This window comes from Corvus brachyrhynchos, unplaced genomic scaffold, assembly GCF_000691975.1.
Source record: "Corvus brachyrhynchos isolate BGI_N302 unplaced genomic scaffold, ASM69197v1 scaffold544, whole genome shotgun sequence".
Lineage (NCBI taxonomy): Eukaryota > Metazoa > Chordata > Aves > Passeriformes > Corvidae > Corvus > Corvus brachyrhynchos.
Window position 1 is genome coordinate 35739 of NW_008238325.1, and position 26101 is coordinate 61839.

Here is a 26101-nt window from a genome sequence, read left to right on the forward strand (position 1 = left end):
ATTATGAAGAACAAGCACTGCCCTCAAACAGGGCTGATGTTAAAATAGGGTGTGGCCAGAGGACAGAATTGTCTCAATACAAGCCAGATTTCTCTCTATTTTCTAAATTAAACCACTTTTCTGTTGCAGAAAGCCACAAGCTATGGATTAAAGAAGTGTTCCCTAACAGAGCTGGCTCATTGTGAAGCAGCACTGGAGCTCAGCTCTACACCTCAGCCCTGCAGACAGCACTCATATTTTCAAAAGGAAGCTTAAACCATGACATCATCCTAAAGGAAAACAAGGAAGTTGAGAAGCTAAAACCTGAAAACCTTAAAAAAACCCCTACTTATTTGCTAAACTTTGCAAATAGGCTCAGTGATCTCCAGATGTAATGCCACGCAGCTAAAGAAAATAACCTAATTTCCCATGAAATGTAGTGAAAATTTTCTCAGACTAGCCAATTTTATATATGTATACACACAAGCATTTGTTAGCTTAAAAATTGTGGGATAATCCATACTTGTGAACATCTAGGAAGCTGACAATTATTTTAAAACAAATAAATTTTCTAATAATAATTTAAAAAAACTATTTTGTCACACTCAAATAATAAAATAGTCCCAGCTCTGATTTTTCCACTTTGCACATTTGTAATCTGTCACTTTGTAATTGATAATTAGAGGAGATACACCAGAAACAGATACACAACATTTAATCTCTTAATGCCACACAAAAATGAAAAGCAGAGAGCTGTCATATGGCAGGAGGCAGCTCTGCTATTTAAAACCTGATGCTCATCATGTTTGACGAGTTAAAAAACAAACAACAAAAAAAGAGCTGATGATTTTACAGAGCCACCAAAAATTGTTCCCTTTTTTGGCACCACTGGGAAGGAACGTGACCTATCTAAAAGTGTACCCTGGCAGGGCATCTCACTGGGAAGGAACGTCTGACCTATCTAAAAGTGTACCCTGGCAGGGCATCAGCCCGCAGTGCCAGGGGAGGTTTGGGGGTTTGGTGTACGTACGCTGCTCGCAGGTCTCTCCCAGCCAGCCCGGCAGGCAGCGGCACGAGCCCAGCACGTGGTCACAGCCAGCAGCATTCTTGCACTTGCACACCTGGTGGCAGTCAACCCCAAAGAATCCATCTGGACAAGCTGCAAATGCAAAACATTTCTTTTTAGCACAGTTCCTGCTTTTTTTTTTTTTTTTGCATAAACTCCATCTGGTCTTTTCAGAGATTCTTAAGAACCGGAGTTGCTTCAAGGGTTAAGCCTGCCCAGTTCTGATATGTGCATCTTGGAAAAATGTGACCCTTTTACACAAGTAACAGATTTCTGCACGGGAGAACAGGGCTGAGAACACTGAAAAGCCATAAAACAAGTGAGAGAATGGAGCTGGGCTCACACAAACTGTTACTTGTGCCTCTGTAATGGACAGAGGAAATAATTCAACATAATGCAAGACTTCAGGGCCATCCCTGCTGACCTCCCTCCCTTTGAAAATGCAAAACTTCTGCTCCCATTTACTGTCCTGACACTTTTCTAAAGATCCTTTAACAGTGAACCTAAGCCACAGTGGTGCAGTTCAGTGCTGAAATGAAAAACTGGCTAAGTGAAGGAGTAGAGAAAACCGAGGCAAATTAAACATCACAAAACAATCCCAGGGAGCTGAAGGAGCTCTGCACCTACATCTGGGAGACATAAGGAAGAGCAGCCCCATGGATCCAATTTTTATCTGTACCAGCGCTGACAGCAGTGAAAATAATGACCAGTGCTTGTCAGTGGGCCACATCATACCCCAAATGCTGCATTACAAGAACACTAAGGCTGCTATGCAGAGTTTAAAAATATATTCTCTATGTAGCCTTAATTTAACCTCTGTGTGTGTGCTTAGATTATGTAAGTGCAGATATTATGTCACACAGTACAGTATATTATGTTACACTAAGTAATAACAAATCTATAGATACACAACTGTACATCATTCTTTCCACAGAATCCCTGAATCAACCTCAGGATTGATGGTGCTCATGAAATAAGCAGTAGTTCAGTAAAACTTATATCTCTCTGTCCTCTTGTTCAATATAAACTTATATTTAAAATCCAACCTTTACACTTCTACCATGAAATCAGAATGACTGGATTCCCAAGAGAATCTCATCGTGATTATCATCATACCATATACACTGACCAACAACCCTCCACACTAATTCCACAGCTCTCTACCAGGTCAGAGTAACACTGGTGCCATCGAAGAATGGGTTAGGTTGAAAGGGACCCTAATGATCATCTGCCATCAACCCTCCTGCCATGGACAGGGACACCTTTCACTAGACCAGGTTGCTCCCAAGCCCTGTTCAACCTGGCATTGAACACTTCCAGTGAGTTTTCCATGTGCATCTTCCACTGTTGGACTCTTCTGTCCCTTTTCTTGCCCTGGGGCTTCTTCATGCCCAGGTTTTTTGTCCCAGTCTATCACACTGCCTCTTCCACAGACACAAATTCAGTTCAACCGTGTGCACTGCTGTCTGCTTTGGCTACAAGTGGAGGAAATTCTGTGTCCGTAGTTTTAGGAAAACCTGGACTATCATCCAGCGACAGTGTAAAACACTGAACATCTGCTTTGGCTGCTCTACTGCTCAGCTTGTGACTACACACAGTTGTTTCATCCACCCAAAATCAAAAGCCTGCTCTTCCCTTCTGTCCAAGCCTGTCCCTTCCCCAGCCTGTCCAAGCTGCAGCTTCTTCCTTGGCACACGAGAGGTTTCAGGCTTGCTGCCCTTCCCAGGTTTGTGCTGCCTCAGGAAAACAGAAATGGGGCTTCACACCCATAGAACACTGTAACACATCCATCAGCCTCTGCTCAGTGCTCCCCAGGAGAGAGCTGATACCAATGCACAAGGAAGAGCCACCAGGGTGAGGTTCATCTGTTATTCCCCATTTACCTGCTTCAGTAGCAGGTATGGCACAGCACAAGCACGGGCTCCTCCTGCTAAGCCCTCACTGACTTTAAGGGCTGACAAAGTTCTTTGAAACAGGGACTGCACAGCCTTGTCAGCTATTCCTCAACATGCACTGTGCTCATTTTCTCCTTTTATCTCAGCAAAACAGCAATCTTTCTGGGCTCTCTTATGGTAATGATTAACTGCTGAAATCCCCAGGGAAGGGTCCAGTCCGTCCATCTCCTGGCAGTGCTGACCCCACAGCAGGTCAGATGCAAAAGCCAAGCTCTGTGCTCCAAAAGGGTGGTATGTTGTTGTTATTAATGGATCAATTAATAAATATACACTAGGAATGGTCTGAGACTCCTGCTGCCTCCACTTAGTGGACTAATTGTCTGGCATTTTGGGATATTCGGACAGATGAACCAGTGAACTGGATAATTCTTCTGTTGGCCTGATCCCAAAACTGGACACAAGCCTTGGGTCATACAGCACATACCAGAGAGCAGCGGGGAAGGGAATTAAACAAAATCACAGTGCAGGGAAGGCAATCACAGCCTTCAAAGTGGGAGCAGCAGATGCTCAGCACTCCACAGAATTAAATCAATTATAACAAGTGCCTCCCCAAACAGGAGTGGAGCAGCCCTGGTTCAAGGCAGGGTGTCCCAGCTCACTTGGCACATCTGTAACAAAGCTGTGAGTGTGGCTGCAGAACACAGGCACACCTGGATTCCTCTGGGTTTGCCAGGAGCCCATGGCTCAGGCTTCTTGCATGGCAGATTTTTACATTTAGTTAGGAGTAAGCATTGATGTATTTTTCCATTTATCACAATAATGACCAGCTTTGGGGTTGGGATTTTTTTATTTGGGTTTTCTTTGCCTTGCCTGTTTAGCTGGAATTGCATTCTAACCACAGCCCTGCAGCAGTGGGTGAATACAGAAGCATCTTTTCTGGAGATGATGATACTTTGGCTATCTGTACTTGAACAAGACAGAAAGGACTTACAAAGCCACCTTTGCTGTGACCCCTGCCTTTGCAGAGCCCAGGAATGCAGAGGCATTGACTTCTGCTCCAGTCCAGGAACAGCCAGAACTCCCCGTGTCCCTCTGGTACCCCCTGCCAAGCACACGCCATTCTCCACTCAGATATGGAAGCTGGCTAGTGGCTCTGCTAGCAGCATCCACCAAAAATGATTTATTTTCCTTTGATAATGCAAGACCTTGTGAAGAAATACACATTATTTCATCAGTGTTCTGCTTATATCACTTGCTGCTTTCAAGAAAATCCAAAGGAAGCCTTTCCTAGATTGCTCTCACAGACTGAAATAATTTCTTTGTAGATTATTTTGTTTTCAGCCTTATTTGCAACCGTTAGCTACTCTGCAAATGAAACAGTTTTGCTGCTTTTGAAACTCCTTTGAAAGAGTCACAAGATTCACATGGTTCATTTTCACAAAGCACTGAGCAGGGCTGAAAGATGGAGCAGGCATGTACCACCTTCAGAAACGACTGATTTTCTTTCAGAGAGTGCCTCGATAGCCCATCATTATTCCATGTGACCACAGCACAACTGCAGAGGCAACAGTACCACTGAGCAGTGCCAGATGAAGAGCAGCTGATCAAAGGTGACTCAGGGCAGAGCAGAACTGAGATGCTGATGGACAGACAAAAGTCCTTTGAAGAGTGTGAGGTCTTTTGTCAGCATCCTGTGGCTCAGAGCACAGAAGTTCAGTCAGCTCCTGAATAATTCACAGCAAGGTCTCATGAACCAGCAGCCCTGGAGCAGAAATGTCTCCTGCTATGGCTGAGCTTGGAAACTGTCCCATGCTGGTGGGTGACAATGATGATGAAGATGGTGTGGCTTTGGCTGTTATCTGTATTACTGACAGATGATATATATAGATTGAGACTCAGCAAGGACTAAGATTATATTAACAATTCTAATAAATATTAATAGGAGATTATGGAAATTTGTGGCAAATAAGCTTGGAAATGGCCACTGAAGTGGTGTTTTGCAACAGGGGCTGGTACCTAAACTTATGAAACCCTACTTCATACTGAGGGCAGCAAATTAATGAAAAGAAATAGCTTCCCACCAAAATGGGAAGAAATTTTCCCCAAATGAAAACAAACAATACCGAAGGCAAATTTTGGGATTTCTGCAGTCTCAGCTTGAATCTGGATCCCGTGCTGCCCCAGTGCAAAGCACCAAAAGCAATGACAGCAGGTTCAAACACCGTCGCTGTGCAGGGGTGATATTAATTACTAATATTAACCAAAATCAGATTTTATAAGGGACTGTGTTCTCCTAGGACTTTGAACTTAGGCTGCAAAAGTCTCCATTTCAACATTTCTGTGATGATGGAGAAGTCCTTCCCAGCCACGAGCTGAGGCATCAGCAGGATGTTTGAAGTCCAAAGCAACTCTGCAGCGCCAGGGCTCGATCTGAATTTCTGCCTACAAGGCACAGAGCCTGGCCAATGTGGGTGGATTGCCAAGAGGACAGCAAAAAGCACATCCCTGCCAGAAGGAAACCCTGCCAGTCTCCCAGTCACTCGAAACAGAAGCTCTACAGCTCCTCCGAGAGAAGGTGCCAAGAAGGTTCTACCAAGGGCAAACCACCCACATGTTTTCCTCCCTTGGCATCTTTTGGAAGCTGCCAAACTGTTCTGGTTGAAGTTTTCTAAGTTAAAAGGTAGCCCAGGTCAGCTGACAGCAAACACTCTGCCTTCTTGAGAGAAAACATGGAGAAAATGGTGTTTTACAAAGTGCTAAATTCCACTCTCCCTGACACAATCTTTTTTCAGGAATTAAAAAAAGATAAAAATGTCCAACATGACTGATTTGGAAGCTTTGGGTTTTTTTTGTCCCCAATAGAATCACCCAGTCTTCTCCCTGTTCCTCACACCTACTCTGGAAAAGGATGTTTTGCCTGTTTGTTGCCATTATAATTCCTGCTCGAATGAAGAGACTTACACAACAACACAGATAACTGCCTCCTTTTTTTGTACGGTAAAAATACAATAATTAAAAAAACCCCATAGATTTAGGAAAACATATTTCAGCTAAATTATATTATAAGGGATACAGTGGAGATATCACGATTTACAAGGTCCAATTTGCAGCAGAACCTTGGAAAGAATATTTATTTTATGTAATAGTGCCTGGTAAGAAGGAGAGCAAAGCAACAACAAGCAATATCAACTCCAGTTGGTGGGTGCCTTGCTACATTCGTGGTCAGGCTGTGGAGCATCTCCCTTCCCATGAGAGGGCAGCAGCTGCCTGCGAGTGCTGCCTCTTCCCTCCATCCTCGCTGCTGAAACTGGCTGATAAAGCTGCTTTCTATCCAAAACAGCTGTGACTTCGGTTCAAGTACCGTGTTTTGCAGAATCTTCACTCAGCTACACTTAACTTTCACAGTGCCTGAATGACTCTGTGCTGTTTCTGCTGTATTTTTTATACAAAAAAATCAGCAAAATGATGCACCATGACAGCAACCTCCTGTGATAATGCCACAGACCTGACTCACCATAACGCAGCTAAGGAATCCAGTCCAACCTCTCCAACACTTTTCCAAACGACAAGGTAATAGAAGATGCTCTGTTGGATTTATTTAAGTTATAAGTGCATCTGTTCTTAAAGACTTCCATGAGGATGATGCACACATCCATGTTTTTCTCTAAATCGTTTCAGGGAGGCACCAGAAACAAGCAAGTGTAAGGCTGAACAAGCATCTCCTTGCTCAGTGCTCAAATAGTGGGACTCTGCTTAAAAAGAGTCCTCATGAAGATGTGATATAGCAGAAGCCTTAAGCATATATCTAATTTTAACCATGCTAAAACACATGCCTGACATTTGGCACCCAGCACGATGCTTTGCGGAGTTAGGAGGGGAGCTCACATTTCGGTATCGGCTTCCAATTAAGTTCAGTGGTTCATTTAGATCCAACACTGTAAACTGTAAAACCAGCTCTCTGAATTAAAATCAAAACAAATTCTCCATGAATCCAGAAGGGACCAGGGGGAGCAGCAGTACCTCTTTCACAAAAGGTTCCTGTCCAGCCCGCCGCGCAAGTGCAGGCTCCGCTGACGTGGTCGCAGGCAGCTCCGTTCTGGCACTGGCAGCTGGACTCACAGCTCGGGCCAAAGCTCCCCTCGGGGCACCCTGCAGCAGAGGAATCACAACCAGATGATGGGTTCATGCCAGAGCAGCTCAGGACCAATGAGGAATTTTTAGATACATGGGAAATCTAACTATTTCCAAAAGAATCAAGGCATAATGGTAACAACTTAAAAACAACGAGATATGAGTGCTCCCCTTGAGGTTCAGGTAAGCTGGGCTACATTTAAGATCTATTTTAGAAAAATTCCAGAGTGTTGAAAGACTAAATTCTGCACAGAAAACTAACATCTGCTATTGCAAAGCCTGAGATTTTACAGGTTCTGCCTGATGACACTTTGCCCACTGGTCTTGAGTCGCTTATGTGCACATCTCCTCTGGGACTTTATCAACTGGGAGGGGAGAAGCTCCTCTGTTCCCCTGTAAATCCTCTTTCCTCAGAAAGCTGGAGAAAATATGAAATGTGTTGGTTGCCTTCACAAAGCTCCAAATCAAATGCTGCACACTTTACTTTCATGCTCTGCTTTGAAAAATTCAAGCGAAAACGTTACATCTGGGGGACAGATTAACAATTACATTTCCACAGCAGTTAATGTGAGGAGTTTTAAAAGATTTGCATGGTACTACTCGTCATCAGAAGAAAGAAAACATTTGAGAATGAAAATAATTTCTTCCAGGATTATAGGAAAATCAATTAAGAACAGGGCCAGATGCCTAATTCACATTGGATATTTTGGACAGGCTGAAACACAGAGATAGACTTGGCTAAACACAGTATTACAGGGCCTCCACTCATGTTTGAAGGTCTCGTGAACATCCCTTTAAATGAGTTATGGAGATTACTGCCAGATCTCTTCTAGAAGCATATGATTTTAGCATTTACATCAACGGAGTGGTTTTCAGGCAATCTGGAAAGAATCAGAGAGAGCAGAAAACAAGGGTTCTCAAAGACACCTCCATGTCTGGAATAGAGGGGTGGGTTTGGTGTTGTCTGTTTGGTGCTGTGGGTGGGCAGTGACTGGAGCTGGCGTGAATTCAGGTGCTCCTGCAGCTCAGTGACTCTGCCAACTGTGTGTCTTATAGAGAAGTCAGGATGGGAGACGGGAGAAGAGCAAGGTACCTTAAGTATTTCTTTGCTTTCAGAGTCAAAAAATGGGACATTGTTTAAATCTGAGTACGTTTGAACCTATTTTTTTGCACTTACAGGTGACATCCCTTCCTCTTCCCAAAGCTGCAGACCACTGTTCAACAAATAAATACACAGAAGAGCACTTGTGCCTTAAAAGTCCCTTAAAAGCTGGATCCTTCTCCATGTTTCCTTTTCAGCTGAAATTTCAGTCAGAGGATCTGTGCAAGGGAAATGGTGCTGCAGTGCAGCAAGAGGTGTGGGGCCCTCCACAGAGCTCCCCTCAGGTCCACGGTGTTTAGCCTGGAGCTGAGGCTTTTCAAGGTGATGGCAAAGGGTCAGAGCACTTCACAAATGATTTCACAGTCCACAGCACAGAGAATCTGCCACTGCTCCATCAGGCACAGGCTGCTGTGCTGCCTGTCAGGAGCCAGCCACCCTGCCAGAGAAACTGAGCTCCTGCCACGGGAAGGAGCCCAACCTGCAGGGAGAGTGTAGGGATGTCTAGGGAGCAGAGGAGATATCCAGGGATAGTGAAGATCTCACCTCCAAGGCAGCATGAAATTATGGGAAGAATTGTGGTTTTCATAATCTTGCACGTACACACACACACACACATATATATGTGCATTTTTATACATATATATACACACACACTAAAGAGGGTAAAAAGCAGACTAGATGAAACAGAAAACCCACAGAAAGAACTTTAGGGATTGCCAGATGTTTTGTCAGTGGCGATGGCTTCACTGATTCCCTTCCCAGTGAAGATTACAAGCAGCTATTTGGCCACTCTCTGTCTGCAGAGATGCTATTTTGAGAGAGATCAAGAGCAAAAGAGAAGCGGAGCTGGCAGCTCCTTCTCTGGGAGCTGGTCCTCTCGACACACTGTCCTTCCATTCCCTCTGTGCCAACAGCAACAAGGGCTGCAAGATCAACTTTCCAGGCTTTCTTGTCTTAGGTCACACGGTTCCAGATTAATTGTTTTGACATTTCTGTATGACACCAGCAGTTAATCCTGCCCACACTGCTGAGACTCTGGTAGCTACATCTGTGCTACTGTAAGATTGTTAAACTTGTAGATAAAATGTTTATCTAACAACATCGACAGAATCAATAATAATAATAATAATAATAGCAGCTTAACTATGCAACTTACTGCCACAAGATGAAGTAGATTCCAAATGCTTGCATGAAATGAAAAAGAAAACAGGCACATTAATTGGAAAAGAAAAAATCAAGTTGCATTAAATATAGAGCTACTGCTTCTGTCTCAAGAAGCTCCTGAATGAGAAATTGATGATACCTGGGGAGGCATATCAGGAATTTACTATAATCCTGTTTTCATATGCTTGAAGCATCTGCTGTTGACCTCAGTTAGAGCTGAATGTCAAGGTGAGGTCATGGGCCTCTGATAAGACCATCGAACATTTTTGTTGTTAATAAATACAGGACTCCAAAAGTTCCTGGTTTTTCTTCTTTTATGTACATGTGAAGTATTTCTATATGCCTGACCTTTCACAGAGATTTACGAAGGCATAGTGCTGCCCTAAAACTGAATAAATCAAACCAATATGGAAACTCTTATGCCGCAACCCAAATATACATCAATCCCATCCCTCACACGAGATCCTACCGTTAAAAATAGCCGCTGGGTCCAAAACAAGGCTGAAAATACCTTTTCTGGAAATTGAATTAGGGAAAGCATCTAACCCTGCTGAAACCCGAGAGCGCCGCGCCGGGCGGAGCAGGGGCGGAAGAGCCTGAGAGCGTTCCTGGGGGGAACGATCAGGAAAACACAACTTGCAGAGCTGGGGTTTGGAAGCTCCTCGTGCTGGGGAGGCGGGCACTCAGGGAGCTGGCAGTGCTCCCTGGTGAATCCCAGCTGGCAGGAGCAGGCGCCCATGGTGGGGTCACAGGAACAGGAGTGGGCACAGCCCCGGCCCCAGCGGCCGCTGCTGCAGGCTGGATGGAAAACGGGGTCACATCCAGCACCATCCCCAAACCCCACTTCACTTCTACATCAGAGGACACAAAATACACAAAATGGTACCAGACTAAACCCCCAGCTGCAGCACAGGCGCAATTCATGGAAATAAAGACCATTTTTGTTGGTCTGTTTCAGCTGGATGCAGGCAGATATTATCCCACGCACATGAAAACTAATCAATCCACACCCGTCAGTCACAAATCTATAATTTCATGGAAATAAAGTATCAGCTATTGACTCACTCAATGAAAATCTGCATAACCAGAACAGTTAATGGGTAAAACCAGACAGATATGGGAGCACCCTCCATGCTTTCCCCAAAATACTGGGAAATTCAGCATGGACACAAAGGAATCTCACAATGTTTGGTAAAGCAACTTACTGCTTTCATCCTAAAATCACATAGCACTGACATAATTACGACAATGTACCACAGCATCTCCTTTCTTTCGAGTAAGGATGAAGATGAAAGTGCCAATTAGGGCAACAGAAACCTGGTTTTGGGGTTGGGAATCTGTTTAATGCCCAGTCTGCAATAGGTGGAAGAGCTGCCTTACTGAGATACCTCTGCAAAACAGTTTTTCTCAGATCTTCTGTCGAATAGAAGTAAAAGCTTTCCTTTGTCATGGTCTCTCAATTCTCTAGACAGCCCAGGGAGTCATGAAAGGCCATCTCAGTGGCTCTACACACTACCAACTGGTTTGATTTTTAAAATATGCATATTGATGGAAACTTCAGATTTTCCCAGCATTTTCTTCAGTACAGAGCCTGAGAAGTCAGGTGCAAAACTTGCTGCTATCAACACTGCCAATTAAATGATTTTATGTGTTTAAGACCAAGTTTAGAAAAAGGCTTGTCTTCTGTTGGCTTTTTGCAAGAGGCATCACAATGAATCAAGCAGAAGAGATGTGTCACAGGAAAAGGAAGGAATCAAGCAGGATGGCTTCACATTTATATGGTGCCATCCAAAAAGGGCAAATCTACTCTCTCACACAGCCACCAATATGGAGAGCGATGCTAAAGTCAACAGAAGGATGCTCTGCTCTTCCAGAGAACAGAATTTCTCACAGCATTTATATTCCCAAGTTAAAAAGTGACCTTTAGACACACGACTCTACACGCCACTCAGTTGTTGAATAAATCTCCCCCAAACAAAATGAGAAATGGAGAATTAATCTCAAAACTAATCTGCACTGAAAATGAAAAACAAAACTGTCTGTCAGTCAAAATGCTGACGGGACAGATGGTATTGGGCAAAGGGATCCATAGTGTTGAAATAAGAGCTTATATCAATACTTTGCGCTTCATCAGCCATCTATTTCAATGCTTTGAACCTGGATAATTAAGGATTATAACCACCCAGGCTGCGCAAACCCACAAACACACCATTTCAGAAGCAGTAAGATTAGCAAAACTATATTAAAAAACTGTAATAAACTAAGAGCAAACAGAGCTGCTTCCTCCACGTGCAGTCCCTGGGAGATCCCACATGCCCTGACTTACTGTGCTTGCAGTCGTGGCCAGTCCAGCCCGGGGGACACGAGCACTGCCCGCTGACGTGGTGACACTGAGCGCTGCTGCCACAGCTGCACAGCGACAGGCAGCTCAGTCCATAGTGCCCATCGGGGCAGGCTGCAAACAGAGACACACTGGGACTTCACTCAGGTCACAACTCAGCCACAGAATGATCTTCTCAATCAGACAGCAACAGCTCACCCCCTAAAACAGGCTTTAGCTGAATCCAGGAATCAAAACGGCAACGTGAAAGAAATACCTGGGATCTGCGCCCTGGGTGTCTGCGCCTGAGTTCTGGAATGTGGGAGTAACTTCAGTGATTTTTGGGTACTCCTGTGCATCAGGCTGTTTCCTCAGAGGAGGAAAAGGTGCTGGGCAAACCTTCCTCAAAAGCCATTTTGTGACTAACAAGAATCAAAAATGTGCCACCACTGAGGTCTTGCACAAAGCAGGGCTGTCCCTGAGAGCCCGTCTGTGCAGCACAACAGCCAAACTCGAGCAGCCTTTTAACACCCAGAGGCTGGAAGAGCAGCACAGAACAGCTCCTTGAGTGTATTCCCATGGCCTCTGGCTGCAGGGACAGCACTGACACTGCTCCTTCAGCTTCAGTATTGTTTAATCCTGAATTATATACACCAAGGAGTGCTGCTGCAAACACAACCCAGGAGTGATGCCACATGGGCCAGCTGGTCACACCTCTTGCCAAACAGCCAGGATTACACCACCAGCGTTGTGGCTGTTAAACACTGCATTTCCAAGTACAGATTGCCATAAATTAGGTCTAATGATAACATCCATTTGGGATGCAGTTCAGCTGGTCACGTGGTTTTATCTGCAATCTCCCTCCCATAAATAATGTCAAATCCAACCTGGGGAATTCCCGAAGATGAAGGGCACTTCTCAGATCAGCATGTTTTCTCTCACAAAAGAGTAAAAAGGCAGAAATCAAACCATAACCTGAATTTTCAATCTGGGGGGAATTTCTTTTCATGAGGAAGGCTGGTGCAAGGACTTACTGGCAGAGCAGGCTGGCCCAGTGTAGCCAGGGGGACAGTCACAGGCTCCAGTTTCCCTGTTGCACTGTCCCCCGTTGGCACAGGGCTCGCAGGAGTTCTGGCAGTCTGGTCCCCACTGGCCATCTGGGCAATCTGGAGAAAAAGCACATGAAGTGTAACCAGTGTCATTTTCTGTTTCAGGACAGTTTTAGATTTCTGCTGTTACCCTAAAGAATTAAAAAATAACAGCAAAATTGAGCTGTAATATTATCTCTATAGACCTACAGGCCTGTCAGCCCTGCCATTAAACTGCAGCACACAAGAACACAGCTAAAGAGAGACCAAAGGCTCTCTTCCAATTTCCACCACAGTGTGTCTGTTTATTGGTTTGGGAAACAGCAAAATTCTACTTCTTATCACATCTTCCAAAGCCAGGCACCTCACACACCTTGCTCACACGTAGCACCAGTCTTCCCAGCTGGGCAAACACACTGCCCTGTCTTCGGATCACACGGTGCTCCTCCACAGCTGCACTTCTGCCTGCAGCCTATCCCAAAGCTGCCAGGCAGACAAGCTGGACAAAAACCCCAAAGTCATGGTTAGAAGCATTCTGAAGACATAGGGAGGCACCACAGCCACCAATTTTAAACTGAGCTGTGCTGGTAGAAGTGATCAGTGTTAGCATTAGTGCCTGAGCAACTGGTGGTCTGTAATTAACTGCAACAGAGCCCTGGAAAATCTGAGCCTGAAGCTTTGAAAGCAACTATTGTTAGCTGGACAAATGTTAGTTTGGGTAACTGGCCTCAGCCTTGTGCCTCGACCTTTGCAGGGAGGGAGAGAGAGAGACAGCATTTGCCAGGCTCCAAATATCAGTTTGGTTCCAGTGAGGAACTGCCAACTCGTATCAACAACAAGGGCATCTTTTCTCTGCAACCTCTATATCTGAACCTAAGTTTCCTGAATAAGCTTTCCCATCCAAAGTGTATCTCCCAGGGAAACATGCAGTGAGTACCTACACAAATGGCATTTTTCTCCATGAAACCCAGCTGGACAAGGATGTTTGCAGGCTCCTGTCTCAGGATCACACAGAACATCAGGAGGACAGCTGCACCTCAGTTTGCAACCAGCCCCATAAAACCCCGGGGTGCACTCTAGAAATAGAAGCAGACACAGAACATGTATAAGAAAACAGAAAAGTTAAGAAAAGTGAACAAAAATCAGAAAGTAATTTGGCAGAAACTTGCAGAGAATATATTACAATGTACATTTTGGAGGTGTTGCTGAAGTGTACTTTGTACACACTTACTTTTCAAAGAGGTTACTGCTTAAATATAAACCAGAAACAGAGTGGCAGAATGCTTAAGGTTTTAATTTGAATATTTGAGGATATATTAAATTAAATCCATTATAGAATTCTCTTCTTACGTGTATGTAAGTTCTGCTGCTCTCTGCCTTGGTACAAAGCCAGTGCTGGACAAGGCATGCTCCCTAACAGAAATGAGCCCATCACCAAGAATGATAAAAATATTAAATACTGTCATTATTGTTCTCCACCAAACCCACCAGAACTACTGTCCTAAATCCAACACAGTCCCACCTGCTCAGAGAAAAATCTGAAGGGAGAATCTTTATTGTTATACTCCACTGCTGTCTGGAAAGGGCTACTGAGACATGCAAACATGAATATGGGATAGAATTCTCTTTGAACTACCCCCAAAAACTACAAAGAATAAGTTGAATTCAAAGAGCTGCAAATCTGAAGGAAAAGCAGCATTACTGAACCTGTTTACAAATCACCTTGCTGCCATAAAACACAGATTTTGCCACTTATTTACTGTCTGTGTGGAAAAAGCACAGAACAAAAACAAAGCCTCACACAATCTTTGTTATTTAGGGTTGTATTAGAATTCAGGTTCTGGATTTCTGTTGTCACTTGATCAGGCTAAAAGTCCTGCAGTTCTTAAGCTCTACTCCCCTCGATGTCCCTGCAACCCTAGCAGGGTTAAAACCCCACAAAATCATTAGTAGGATATGAATATGTGAGTAGCAGCAGCCAAACAAAGCAGATGGGTGGAAGAATGAGAAATTACTAGGACAAAGGCACAAGCAGACGTGGGGAAGCTGGCTGTGTGTGATACCTTTCTGACACTTTTTGCCGTGATATCCAGGCTGGCAGGTGCAGGAGCCGTTCCTGGGGCTGCACTCCAGCGTGTGCTCCTTCACACACTGACACTCCTCCGAGCAGCCCGCGCCGAAGGCCCACCTGGGACAGGCTGCAGCCACAAGAAAAGGAAGCATCAGCTCTGCGATTATGTAGGAGCTGGTTGAAATTGCACACTGCTGCAGAATGCAACTGCTGCAAGAAGCAAAACCTCTGTTTCATTTCCAGCAAGTACATCTCCATTCCTACGGCAGTGCTGGTTCACATGTGGGTGGGTGAAAAAAGAGTTTACATGATTCCTGTGTTAGGGCATTCACTTCATGTCAAGCAGAAACATTTCAAAGCAAACTCAGCTCATTTTCTGAATGAAAAAACACTTGAATGCACCCCAAGACAAAAGCTTTCGTAATAAAACCCCAAACAAAATAAAACATGGAAGATTTTCAATCTTGTACAAATTCTACAAACAAAACCTGTAAGTACAAAGAAACTCGATCATCTATTTTGCAAGGTTCTTGTTTTAATTCCTTTTATTCCCTCTAATGTCTGATTCTCATCCTGCCCCAGCCAGCCCTGCTGCTCCCCAGCTCCCACTCCAACTCATCAGCAGTCACTAACCAGCTCCAACCAGATTCTGACCTCAGCAATAACCCAAATGCTGACCTGTCCACCCCACCTATAACCCTCACCTTTGAGCATCAGTAAATTTCAGTCCTTATGGCAAAGATTAATCACCAGAGGAAAAGATTAATGAAGCTTCTGGGGCTTCCTGACACAAATCAAAAGTCTTGCCCTCCTGCTACTCCCAGCCCATTGCAGAACGCAAAGTCTTGCTCATTTTATCACAGAATGGTTTGGGTTGGAAGGCACCTTAAAGCCCATTTTTTTCCAACTTCTACCATGGGCAGGGACACCTTCCACTATCCCAGGCTGCTCCAAGCCCCGTCCAACCTGGCCTTGGACACTTCCAGGTATCCACAGGCAGCCAGAGCTTCTCTGGGCACCCTGTGCCAGGGCCTCCCCACCCTCCCAGCAGAGAACTTTTTTCTAACGTCTAAGCTAAATCATTACTGTTTTAGTAAATACTGTCCTATCACCGTCTGACTGTGCAAAAAGTCACTCTCCTTCCTTTTTGCCAGCCCTCTTTAGACAATGTGGAATCTTTCACCGACTGTTATGCTGTGCACACATTAAACAGATCCGAAAAACGCCGGGGACTTACTGAGGTGGCAGAAGCGGCCGTAGAGCCCGGGGTCACACAGGCAGGCTCCGTACAGTCTGTGGCAGTGGCCCTTGTTGGCACAGTTGCATGGCTTGTTACAGTTCTTCCCAAAGAAACCTTTCGGGCAACCTTTGGAGTGCACAAACACGGCAAGGCATCAGCTACCACAGGTCAAAGCTCCAACCCCAAAGTGGTTTGTGGTTGAGCCGGGGCTCTGCGCAGCCCCGCCAGCCACTGGCTTTTCTTACCCCCTGTTTTGTTCATTATTTAAAAGGAACAAGGGGGGAGAAGTGGAGAGGCTGAGGCAGAGATGGAGCCGTACCATCCTCGCAGAGCTGGCCCAGCACGCCGGGCGGGCAGTGGCACTGCCCCGTGCCGGGGTCACACGAGCCTCCGTTCTGGCACTTGCAGACACCGGCACATCCTCTGCCAAACGTCCCGGGGGGACAGGCTGTGGAGACAGCAGGGAGCATGAACACACCAAGAAATCCTTCCCCTCTGCTGCAAGGGAAGCAAAACAAGGCTTCGGTCATTGAGAAGGACAACAAGGCTGGTGAAGGTTCTGGGACACAAGTCCTGTGAGGAACAGCTGAGGGAGCTGGGGGTGTTCAGTATGGAGAACTCGTGGGAGACCTCATCACTCCCTACAATTCCCTGAGAGGAGGGTGCAGTCAGGTGCAGGTCGGTTTCTTCTCCCAGGCAACCAGCAACAGGACAAGAGGACACAGCCTTAAGCTGCACCAGGGCAGGTTTAGGTTGGACATCAGGAGGAATTTCTTCACAGAAAGTTGATTGGGCATTGGAATGGGCTGCCTCGGGAAGTGGTGGAGTCACCATCCCTGCAGGTGTTTAAGAAAAGACTGGATGTGGCACTCAGTGCCATGGTCTGGTTGAGCAGGTGGTGTTGGGTCATAGGTTGGACTCAGTCTCAAAGGTCTTTTCCAGCCTAATTGATTCTGTGATTCTGTGAAAACTGAGCAAGGAGAGAGTCCTTTCAGTTGAGCAGGCTCTAAACAAAGTTATATTCTTCTATAAAGCAATGCACATCCACCTGATATTTACTAGAACATCTCAAAGGATGCTGAATTAACCAAGCTTGAGGAAGTACTGTCATGTATCCAACCCTCCCCTGCACATGCTCCCCTCCCCACAAAGCACAGCTCAAAAACCATTGCCTGTCAAGTCCAAAGTTTAAACAACGGAGCACAGCTTGGAATACTTGGAGATAAATATTTTAAACATTCTTTTTTCTCTCCCAAATACTATTACGAAAACAATATGTTGCTTTTCAAATGTAGTTTCTGAAATTCCCAAGGTGATCATGGCAGCAGTGGATCCACAACAGCAAAAACAAACTGTGAGATAAAGCCTTGCTCTGCTGTTTGCAGCCTGAGCTGGCTGAGTGAATACAGCTGCTGGAGTCATCTGACTTCACTGACATTTTATCAATGTACATTAAGAAAGTTGACATTTCACATCAATTTCCATTCGGCTTCTTTGGTGCATTATTAGAGAAATTTAGTTCCAGTTTTCTCCACTGTTTTAGCTTACCCTAAAACCTGCTTATCCTAAATCCATGAATTATGCTGTGTATTAAAAAAAGCAAGAGAAAAGAGTGAAAGCTATCACATATGACTAATTCATACAGATTAGGTATTGTATTTATCGCTTTCCATGCTGTCTTCATCAGACAGCAGGTTTAGCTCAATAACACAGGCCTATTAAAGTTCTTTAAATTCCAGAGGTGAATTCCATTAGATTATGTGCATGGATATCTACTGCAAATATACATCAGAAATGTTATTTATGAAATGAACCAAAGACTTTGGATACTGCCTTGAAATTTTTATAATCTATCCTGAACCACCAGCACAACAGGAATAGAAGTAAGAATATCCTAACTTGATACCTTGAACTCAGACAGACTGGAAATGATGATTTTAATCCTCCCCATTTCCTATTCTCTTAGCTGCTCCCAGTGTTTACAAACCAAACCCACCATCAGTTTCCCAAAATAACCACGGGCAGACTGTTGGTTTCAATCACTTGCTTGATTTTTCTACATTTCTGTCCACATGATGACATCTCTTGAACAATCTTGATGGCAATTAACCTGAAGAGTGCTGTCTACTGATGTCAAGTAATAAATTTTCATCGACTCTTTGTCTCACCAGTGACAGCAAAGACTTTCTGAGAATGATGGGCCATCATGTCACACACCACGAAATGGAGGGACCCATCTCAAACAGGAAATGTGCTGTATGATGTCTCAGACAAGCAGCAGACAAGTTTTGCCAAACTGCAGATGAAGAACAGCACATCAAGAAATCACCACTCTCTCTCCAATGGGTTTTGACACATACTTCTGAATCAGAAAGATCTTCTGCCAGGAAACAGGAGTAAGGAGAGTGAAAAGCTATTATAAAGGGCACTGACTTGGCAATAGAATTCTGAAAAATATGATTTCAAATACGAAAAATTAACTGTTCCAAGAAAGTGATGCTAATAATAAAAAGGGTAAGTAAAAAAAAAAAAGGAAAATGTAAGAACAAAAATTTAAAAGGCAGTGTTGTGGGATGCTACAATGGGAAAACTCAAGTTCAGCATACATGTCCACCCAGACTGTCACACCAACTGCTGGGACAGACTTCTGAAAGTCACAGAGGCAAGCTGTGGAATGAAGCATGGCCGGCAAACTTTGGCAGCTTTTAGCAGCAGAGTGAACAGGAATGAACAACAACGAAATATTTAGGAGGGGGGGGATGGTTCTGCCCTGACCTGCACCGGGGGGCCGGGCCCTCCGTGAACCACGGCATCACCTACAGTTCCTATTTAATGCGTCCCAGCACAATAGATCGGACTGTGAGACAGCTGTGCTCCTTGGGGAGCTTCACAGATGAGAAGTACCAGAGGTTACCCCCATTCCCCAGCTGTACAGACCCTGCAGGAGGATCATTCCCCCTCCAAGCCCCTGTACTCACTCTCGTTGCAGGTGATGCCAGCCCAGCCGGGCGGGCAGACGCAGCCGCTGCGCTCGCTGTTGCAGTGGCCCCCGTGCAGACAATCCTCACACCTCAGGCTGCAGTCCTGGCCAAACGTGTCACCCAGGCACACTGACAGCAAAAAACCACACAGGGCTGAGTGAGCAGCCAGACAAAAACGCTCCTGCAAGCTCGTACCTATCGCTGGGCTGCAAACCCTGCCGGGTCAGCACAAAAGGCACAGTGAAATGGGCATTGCTGAATCTCCCTCCTCGCATTTTTGACTCTAAGGAAAAGGAAAGCTGGGTGTTCAGCTGGAATTTACTCCCCTAAATGCTGTAATTCTCCAGCGAAGAGCACTTCAAGCTACTTTTTAAAAGCAAGTGTTTTGCCTTCAGAAAAAGGAAATTTGCAGCTAATGCTTGATAACATTGTATATAATTAGAAGCATTTACTGGGACTCCTCATCTTGCTAGGCTATCCCTGTTGTTTTATTGCAGTAAGTGGATGTGGTGCTATTTAAACAGGGTTCATTGATATTTTCAACCACCTAATTTGAGTGTTATTCTAGGGAAACAAAGCAAAATACACATCTATCACTTCCTTATTTCTTCATGGATATGAAGAGTTTTGTATAGGAAACCTGATATGAAAATGCATTTTTTCCCCTTTCCTTCCCCACCCCCCTTTTATCCCTTGCAACCTCATGTTCTCTTTGTTGAAACAGGCTTGGAAAATAAATGTGACTGTCTGATAAAATACTTCAGTGGCATTGAAGATTCCATCCATGCAGCTTTGTGCCTTCGAGGCTTTATGGCTGTGGCTGGAGGCTTTTTGGAAGGGGATTTTGAGCAGCACCTGAAAGTGAGCTGGCAATTTATTTCAGCCTACAGTAAGTCACAGGCTGGTCTCTTTTCACCAACAATTTTCTCTGTGAGGCAAGATTTCCTCTAGGTCTGAGCACCCAACTGTTCCCTTTTTTCTGTAGCTGAACAAATGCCCAAGCTTTCAGGGACATTCAGAATCCTAGTGCTCCAACTTGGAAGAGGGTACAAACTCATACTTCAGGAGAAGAATACAGATCACCATTAAAAACATCATGCTTTCACGCTAAAAAGTCATTCAAGCTATAGAAAATATTTAATTACTTGCACCACCTTACCATTAAAGCAGGCTTTTTTATAATATAGACAGCAGCCCAAAAATATGTCTGAAAGTATAAGCAATAAATTACTATTTGGGAGGTAAAAGAACTTACTAAACCATTTAAAGTGCCTTTCCTCCACCACCTTTTCCTACAAACCACTGCATGCTGCAAAGCTTGAACCTTAGAAGAAGTGCAGCTGCTCAGCTATGACTGATAACACCCAAATTTCTGTGGCTAAATATAAATAAAACATGCAAAAAATGGTCAATAAATATTTGATTGTGGTTTCTAGGCCTGATAATTTTGCCTGTGGTTATCTCATTTATCAGTTTCCCAGTTGGTTATCGGTGTTGTTGAGTCCGGCTGGATGCTGTGTGATTTGGGAGGGTCTTAACAGTTTTGTTCATAAAAGTAAGTTATTTTTTTATTAAAGTCAAGACCAGCTCCCGATTTTTGCCTGTAGGGCACAGTCCTCAGATGAGTAATTAGAGTTTATACAAAAATCACAGGACATATATAGGAAAAACAAGAAATCCTCCCTGGTGGCCCACCAGCACTCAGCACCAAAGCAAGCACAGGGTTTCACCTCATAATGCTCTTTAAAGTTGTGAACCTGCAGGTGGCAAAGACTGAATCATGCAAAGCCCAGGTGGGTGCAAAGCTGCTCTGCACCCCCTCCTGTGACAGTGGGTGCTCCTGTGCTGTTTGCCACCACTTGAGCTGAGCAATATGTGGATGGGTTGGGTGCTTTTCCTGGGGAACACACCCAAAACATCAAGGGAAACCTGAATCTTTGGAGGATTGTTTTTAACACAAATGAAATGCAAATATCTTAAACCAAAAGCCTCTGGTTGTTAAAAAAGGGTTTGTAAACAGGGACACACACTCCCAGCTCCAGGAGAAAGGGAGCATTTCCCAAGGGATTTAGTGCATCACAGTAACCCATGGTGTCCTCTCACCCCTGGGATGATGAGATCCCTCTGGCTGCTGCCCCTAGGGCCGTTTTCCAAGCAGCCCCCCAGCCACTGCTTGCTGTGCTGCTTACTTTTCCCCTGCCTCCCTCCCAACGCATCCAAGCAGCCTCCTGGCTCCTCAAACATGTCCCATTTGGGATGGAGCACATGGTAATGCCTCACCCCTGCTGGCACGGAGAGGGCAGGAAGCAGGATTAACGCTCATCCCTCCTGCTGATGCTCAGCCAGCCCAGCCCCAAATCCTCCCCGCTGAGACGATGTCCCCAGCTTGCTGTGCTGGCTCAGGGCCCTGCTGGTCACTCACCGACCCTGTGCAGCAGGGTGAGCTCTCCTCGGGGGTCTCCATCCTCGGCCAGGGCCCCGAGCGCGTAGCGGAGCAGCTGGGGGGGCCCTCGGAAGTGCAGCCCCGGGGCACCGGCAAAGCCCGCTGCCTCCTCTGCATCCACCTCCTGCACACCTAGGGCAGCACAAACACAGCCCATCAGCACCCCAGCTGCCTCCACAGCACCTGCCTCTCATTTACATCTCCTGTTGCTATTACGATGCCATCAGGTTTTCCAGTCACACCTCTGGCCGGCAGTCCCAGCCCAGGCATTTTCTCATCTGTACTTACAGACTTTCTACTATCCAAAAAAAAAACAGGCAAAAAAATAAAAGAGAAAAGAGGGGAAAACTCCCCATCTTTCCTTTTCCTGGAAAAAAACTCTGCTCCTGGAGAATCAAAATTAAACGAGGAGATTCATTTTCCTCACTTGAAGTTTGAGATTATTTTTAGTTAATGAAGGTCATTACTCTTGCTCGTTTTGGAGATGACAAATAGAAAGTGAGGCTGGCTGTGCAATTTATTTTCAGAAACATTAAAATTTGAGCCTTAAACTGATGGGAAGTCAGCTGGCTTTCTTTTTGGTGTTGGTTAGAATATCAAACTCTGGCTTAAGGTTTAGCAGGTGCTAAACTTGGGTTATAAAACTGAGTTGCTCTGCTAAACTCTGGACTGGTTACACTGGCAGAAATCCAGAATAACGTCACTGACTAATGGAAAACTTGCCATGGTTGATCAAAGCAGAATCTGGCTACCTTTTTTTTTTTCCCCCCAGGATGTTAAACTTCATCAAATAGTGCAAGAAAAGTGTCAAAAGAGTATTTATTTCTAAATCAGGAGCTTTAGGTTTTCAAACATGTCCAGGGGATTTAAGTGTTCATCTGCCATTAATCTGTGGCCAAAGCCATTACTGGAGGATGAACTTGGATCCACACACTGCACGTAGCTCTACCCTGGCCACGTTCAGACATAGCTCAAGTTGGGCTCCCAAAATCCCAGGATCTGTGAAGATCCCAGCTCCAAAATCACTTTTTAAATCAGTGGGAAATGCTTAATGGCCCTCAAATTGTATTAATAACTCACCCACGCAGGCCCATCTGTTATCCCCAAGCCTGTAACCCTCCTTACAGGCACACTCGTACGAGCCCAGGGAATTCACACAGAAATGGTCACAGTTGCCATTATCCAGACGACATTCATCCACATCTAGAAAATCCAGATATAAATGGTGATTAGGAGCAAGTACTTCTGCTTGGAGAGCCCACGCTGTGCCCAGCTGCATCTGGCAAATTATTCTATACATAAGAGAACACAATTTTTCTTATGTGTTTTGGGGCTCTCCATTTCTCTCTGGTATTGGAGGTATGAAAACATTTCAGGGCAACAGGGAGTAGATTACTTCACTGATGTTTTTGTCTCGAATGAAAACAGATGCTTGAAGCTGTTAAGCCCAGTTGATCCTTCAGTTATTTTGAGGGCTCTTCTTTTGTAGAAGGAGTGTTTAACACACATCAATATACAGTGTCCATGGAGAGAGGAGGGAAACTTTCTCTCTGCTGGCTCATCTCCACATCCCCACTTCCCCACTCTGGCTGCTGGGTTACTCCTGTATTCCAGCCTCACAAAGTGGAAATTACACATTTGCAAAACCTTATCAGCAAAGCTGACACAGGGTCAGTGACTCTCATTAGGGCAGTGCCCACAAAGCCCTGCAAAAGGTTTTGACAGCATTTCTTCTACCCTGGGCTGTGATTAGACTGAGCCACTGATACCAAAAGACTTTTGACAAGGGCATGGAATGATGCAGGACAAGTGGGAATGGCTTTAAACTAAAAGGAAGAGGGTTTAGATTGGATATTAGGAGAGAACTTGTCCCTGTGAGGGTGATGATGCCCCGGCTGCCCAGAGAAGCTGTGGCTGCCCCATCCCTAGAAGTGTTCCAGGCCATGTTGGATGGGGCTTGGAGTAACCTGGGATAGTGGAAGGTGTCCCTGCCCGTGGCAGGGGGTGGAATGAGATGACCTCTACGGTCCCTTGCAGCCCAGCCCATTCCCTGGCTCCGCACTCACCGTCGCAGGAGCAGCCGTCGGCGCTGAGCTGGAACCCTGCCTTGCAGGCGCACTCGTAGCCCCCCGCGTAGTTGATGCAGAACTGGGAGCAGCAGGACTCTCCAGTCTCACACTCGTCCACCTCTGCAAGGAAAGGGCAGCACATTCAGCCCTTGAGACACCCTGAGCTGCTGCCACAGCTGTGCTCAGAGCTACTGTGCTGCAGCACTCACCACTTTACACCTTCCTCTTCCTTCAACCACATAAACACTGCCTGAATCCTGAATCCTGACAGCAGCTGCCTTCTGCCTTCTCCCATAGCAACCAGGACCCTCCATGTCCCGGGAGAGGCATCTCCTCCACAAGCCTGAGCTGCCATGAGGGGATTTACAAAACACCAGCTGGTCTCGCTGGTGACCAGGGACAGGACCTGAGGAACGGCTGGAGCTGTTTCAGGGCAGGTTTAGGTTGGATATCAGAAAAGGTTTTTTCCCCAGAGGGTGCTGGGGCACTGCCCAGGCTCCCCAGGGAATGGGCACGGCCCCGAGGCTGCCAGAGCTCCAGGAGGGTTTGGACAACACCCATAGGGACGTCCAGGGTGGGATTGTTGGCGTGTCTGTGCAGGGACAGGAGTTGGACTGAATGATCCTTGTGTGTCCCTTCCAACTCAGGATATTATATGGTTCTATGAAAAGAGACAACAGCAAGGACCCACCAGCCCTCAAAAATGTTCTGTTTAACAGTAACCTACATTTGACCACTGAGATTTCTTTATACTCAATCTTATTGAATGCAAACTAACAATGCTCTGATCCAACCAGGCATTTGCTGGACAGCAGCAGCCTGGAAGGTTCAACTGTAGTTTTTGGTAACTGATTTCCCATTGCCTCCTCCTGCTCTGTGTCCATTCAGAAATTGGTATTGACACCACTGTTCTGGTGATTAGATAGGAGAGCTGAGCTGTTATCTGTGCACTGCAGGCTCCTGGCTGCTGTCAGGCTGCTGAGCAGGTCAGTGGCCATCCAAGGGCCACCTTGTCAATGCTGAGTCTGCAAAATGCTTCTGAACGTGGCCCGGCTGAGCAGCTGCACATGGGAAAGGTCAGTGTCTCAATTAACCTTGGAAGGAGCACCAACTTTATGAGGAAACACGGACAGGAGAAAGAAAATGTAATTAATCAATTGAGGTGAAGAGGTCAGTGTGAAAATGATTAATGCAGGTTATTTGAAGGCAGTATTTTCCAGAAATGTCACAAGCTGAGCTCCTCTGCAGTACATCAGGCAATGCCTCGCTCTGGGTTCCAGCAACAGCCCCTTGTTTCTGTAGGAATGTAAAATCTGCATCCAACAAAAAGGAGATTTTTGCTGTTAGGAGCGACTTTTCATGTCCTCAGCCTTCGTCAGTGTTCTCTCCTTTCCCAACAAAAAGGAGATTTTTGCTGTTAGGAGCAACTTTTCATGTCCTCAGACTTCCCCTGTGTTCTCCCCCTTCCTTTGCTGTCTCTGGAGTATCTGCTTCCCTCTGAAATCCCCAGCAGAATTCTGGTCACTGAGCTGGGTGGGATGTGGGCAGGAGGCTGCTTTGCCTCCTGTCAGCTGTACAGACAAGACTGTGTAACCCACCCACCCCTGAGGCTCTGGCTCCAAATCTGCCTCCCAAACTTTTTTTGCTTTGCTTTTTAATTTCCATCATCACCCGCCCTTGCAGCCCTCAGTGCTCCCCTCCTCCTCCTCTCTCCTTGTACTTGGCCTTTTTTCCTTGCAAGACTCATTTTGCCTCTCACTCATCAATGCTCCCACTCTCTACCTCTTCTCATCATCTCATATCTCAGTACACTGCTTTGTGGTGCCTGTTCCTTTTTCCATCCCCCCTCTCTTCCTGGCTATTCTTAAAAATCGTAATGGCATACTGACAGCAAGCCCAAAGCAGAATGAGATACAGTCTGCATGGCAAAAGCCTTAAACAAAACAAAACAAACACACACAAAAAAATTTCATAGCAGAATTGCTTAAAACATGAATGACTTTTTAAGCTCTTCTCTCAAAACAAACCCAAATCTAACTCTGTTGCTTTCACCTCCCAAGTGAGACTTCTCACAGGCAGAAGTGTAACCTCATGCCTGAGCAAATCTGATGGAAACACAGCAGCCTCTGTGACACAAAGTGGAGTTTGTGCATGAAGCGCTTCAGAGCAGGTGTGCCGCTGCTCCCAGCCACAGCCAACCTCCTGCCAGCCATGGCTGAGGAGGGAAGGGAAACAATGTCCTGTGATGCCTCTGGGCTGCCCACGGTGAGACACGGCCATGGTAACAGGTGATGCACCAGTGTCATTTCCACTCCCTCCCCTCGTTAGTGACTCATCCCAGCGAGCCCGAAGAGCCAGGCAGGCTGGAGCAGCCAGAGGACCCGTTCACTAACACCTGCAGAAGGAGGGAAGGCATGGGGAGGCATTTCCCTGAGCGACAGCTCCTGCAGGCTCCCTGGGCCCCTCCACACCTGCTCCCTGCTCCCAGCACGGGTTACCTGTGCAGGTTTTGCCGTCCCCGCCGAGGCGGTGGCCGTGGTCGCAGGGGCAGC

General features: G+C 45.7%; 1 protein-coding gene across 1 annotated transcript in view; it reads right to left on the reverse strand.

Annotated features, from left to right (window-relative positions):
- Positions 1-26101, reverse strand: part of LOC103615708 (multiple epidermal growth factor-like domains protein 6) — a 180217-nt gene that overhangs the window by 27318 nt on the left and 126798 nt on the right. The window contains exons 10-26 of the mRNA XM_017734403.1: positions 26048-26101; positions 23547-23669; positions 22561-22683; positions 21460-21612; positions 19035-19166; positions 16376-16504; positions 16054-16182; positions 14809-14943; positions 13687-13821; positions 13119-13244; positions 12692-12823; positions 11664-11792; positions 9884-10135; positions 9741-9802; positions 9330-9357; positions 6961-7089; positions 1010-1138 (exon numbers count right to left, since the gene is read on the reverse strand). The exon at positions 26048-26101 is cut by the window's right edge and continues 60 nt beyond it. Coding sequence (XP_017589892.1) covers positions 1010-1138; positions 6961-7089; positions 9330-9357; positions 9741-9802; positions 9884-10135; positions 11664-11792; positions 12692-12823; positions 13119-13244; positions 13687-13821; positions 14809-14943; positions 16054-16182; positions 16376-16504; positions 19035-19166; positions 21460-21612; positions 22561-22683; positions 23547-23669; positions 26048-26101 — 2100 coding nt within the window. The remainder of the gene's footprint in view (positions 1-1009; positions 1139-6960; positions 7090-9329; positions 9358-9740; positions 9803-9883; positions 10136-11663; positions 11793-12691; positions 12824-13118; positions 13245-13686; positions 13822-14808; positions 14944-16053; positions 16183-16375; positions 16505-19034; positions 19167-21459; positions 21613-22560; positions 22684-23546; positions 23670-26047) is intronic.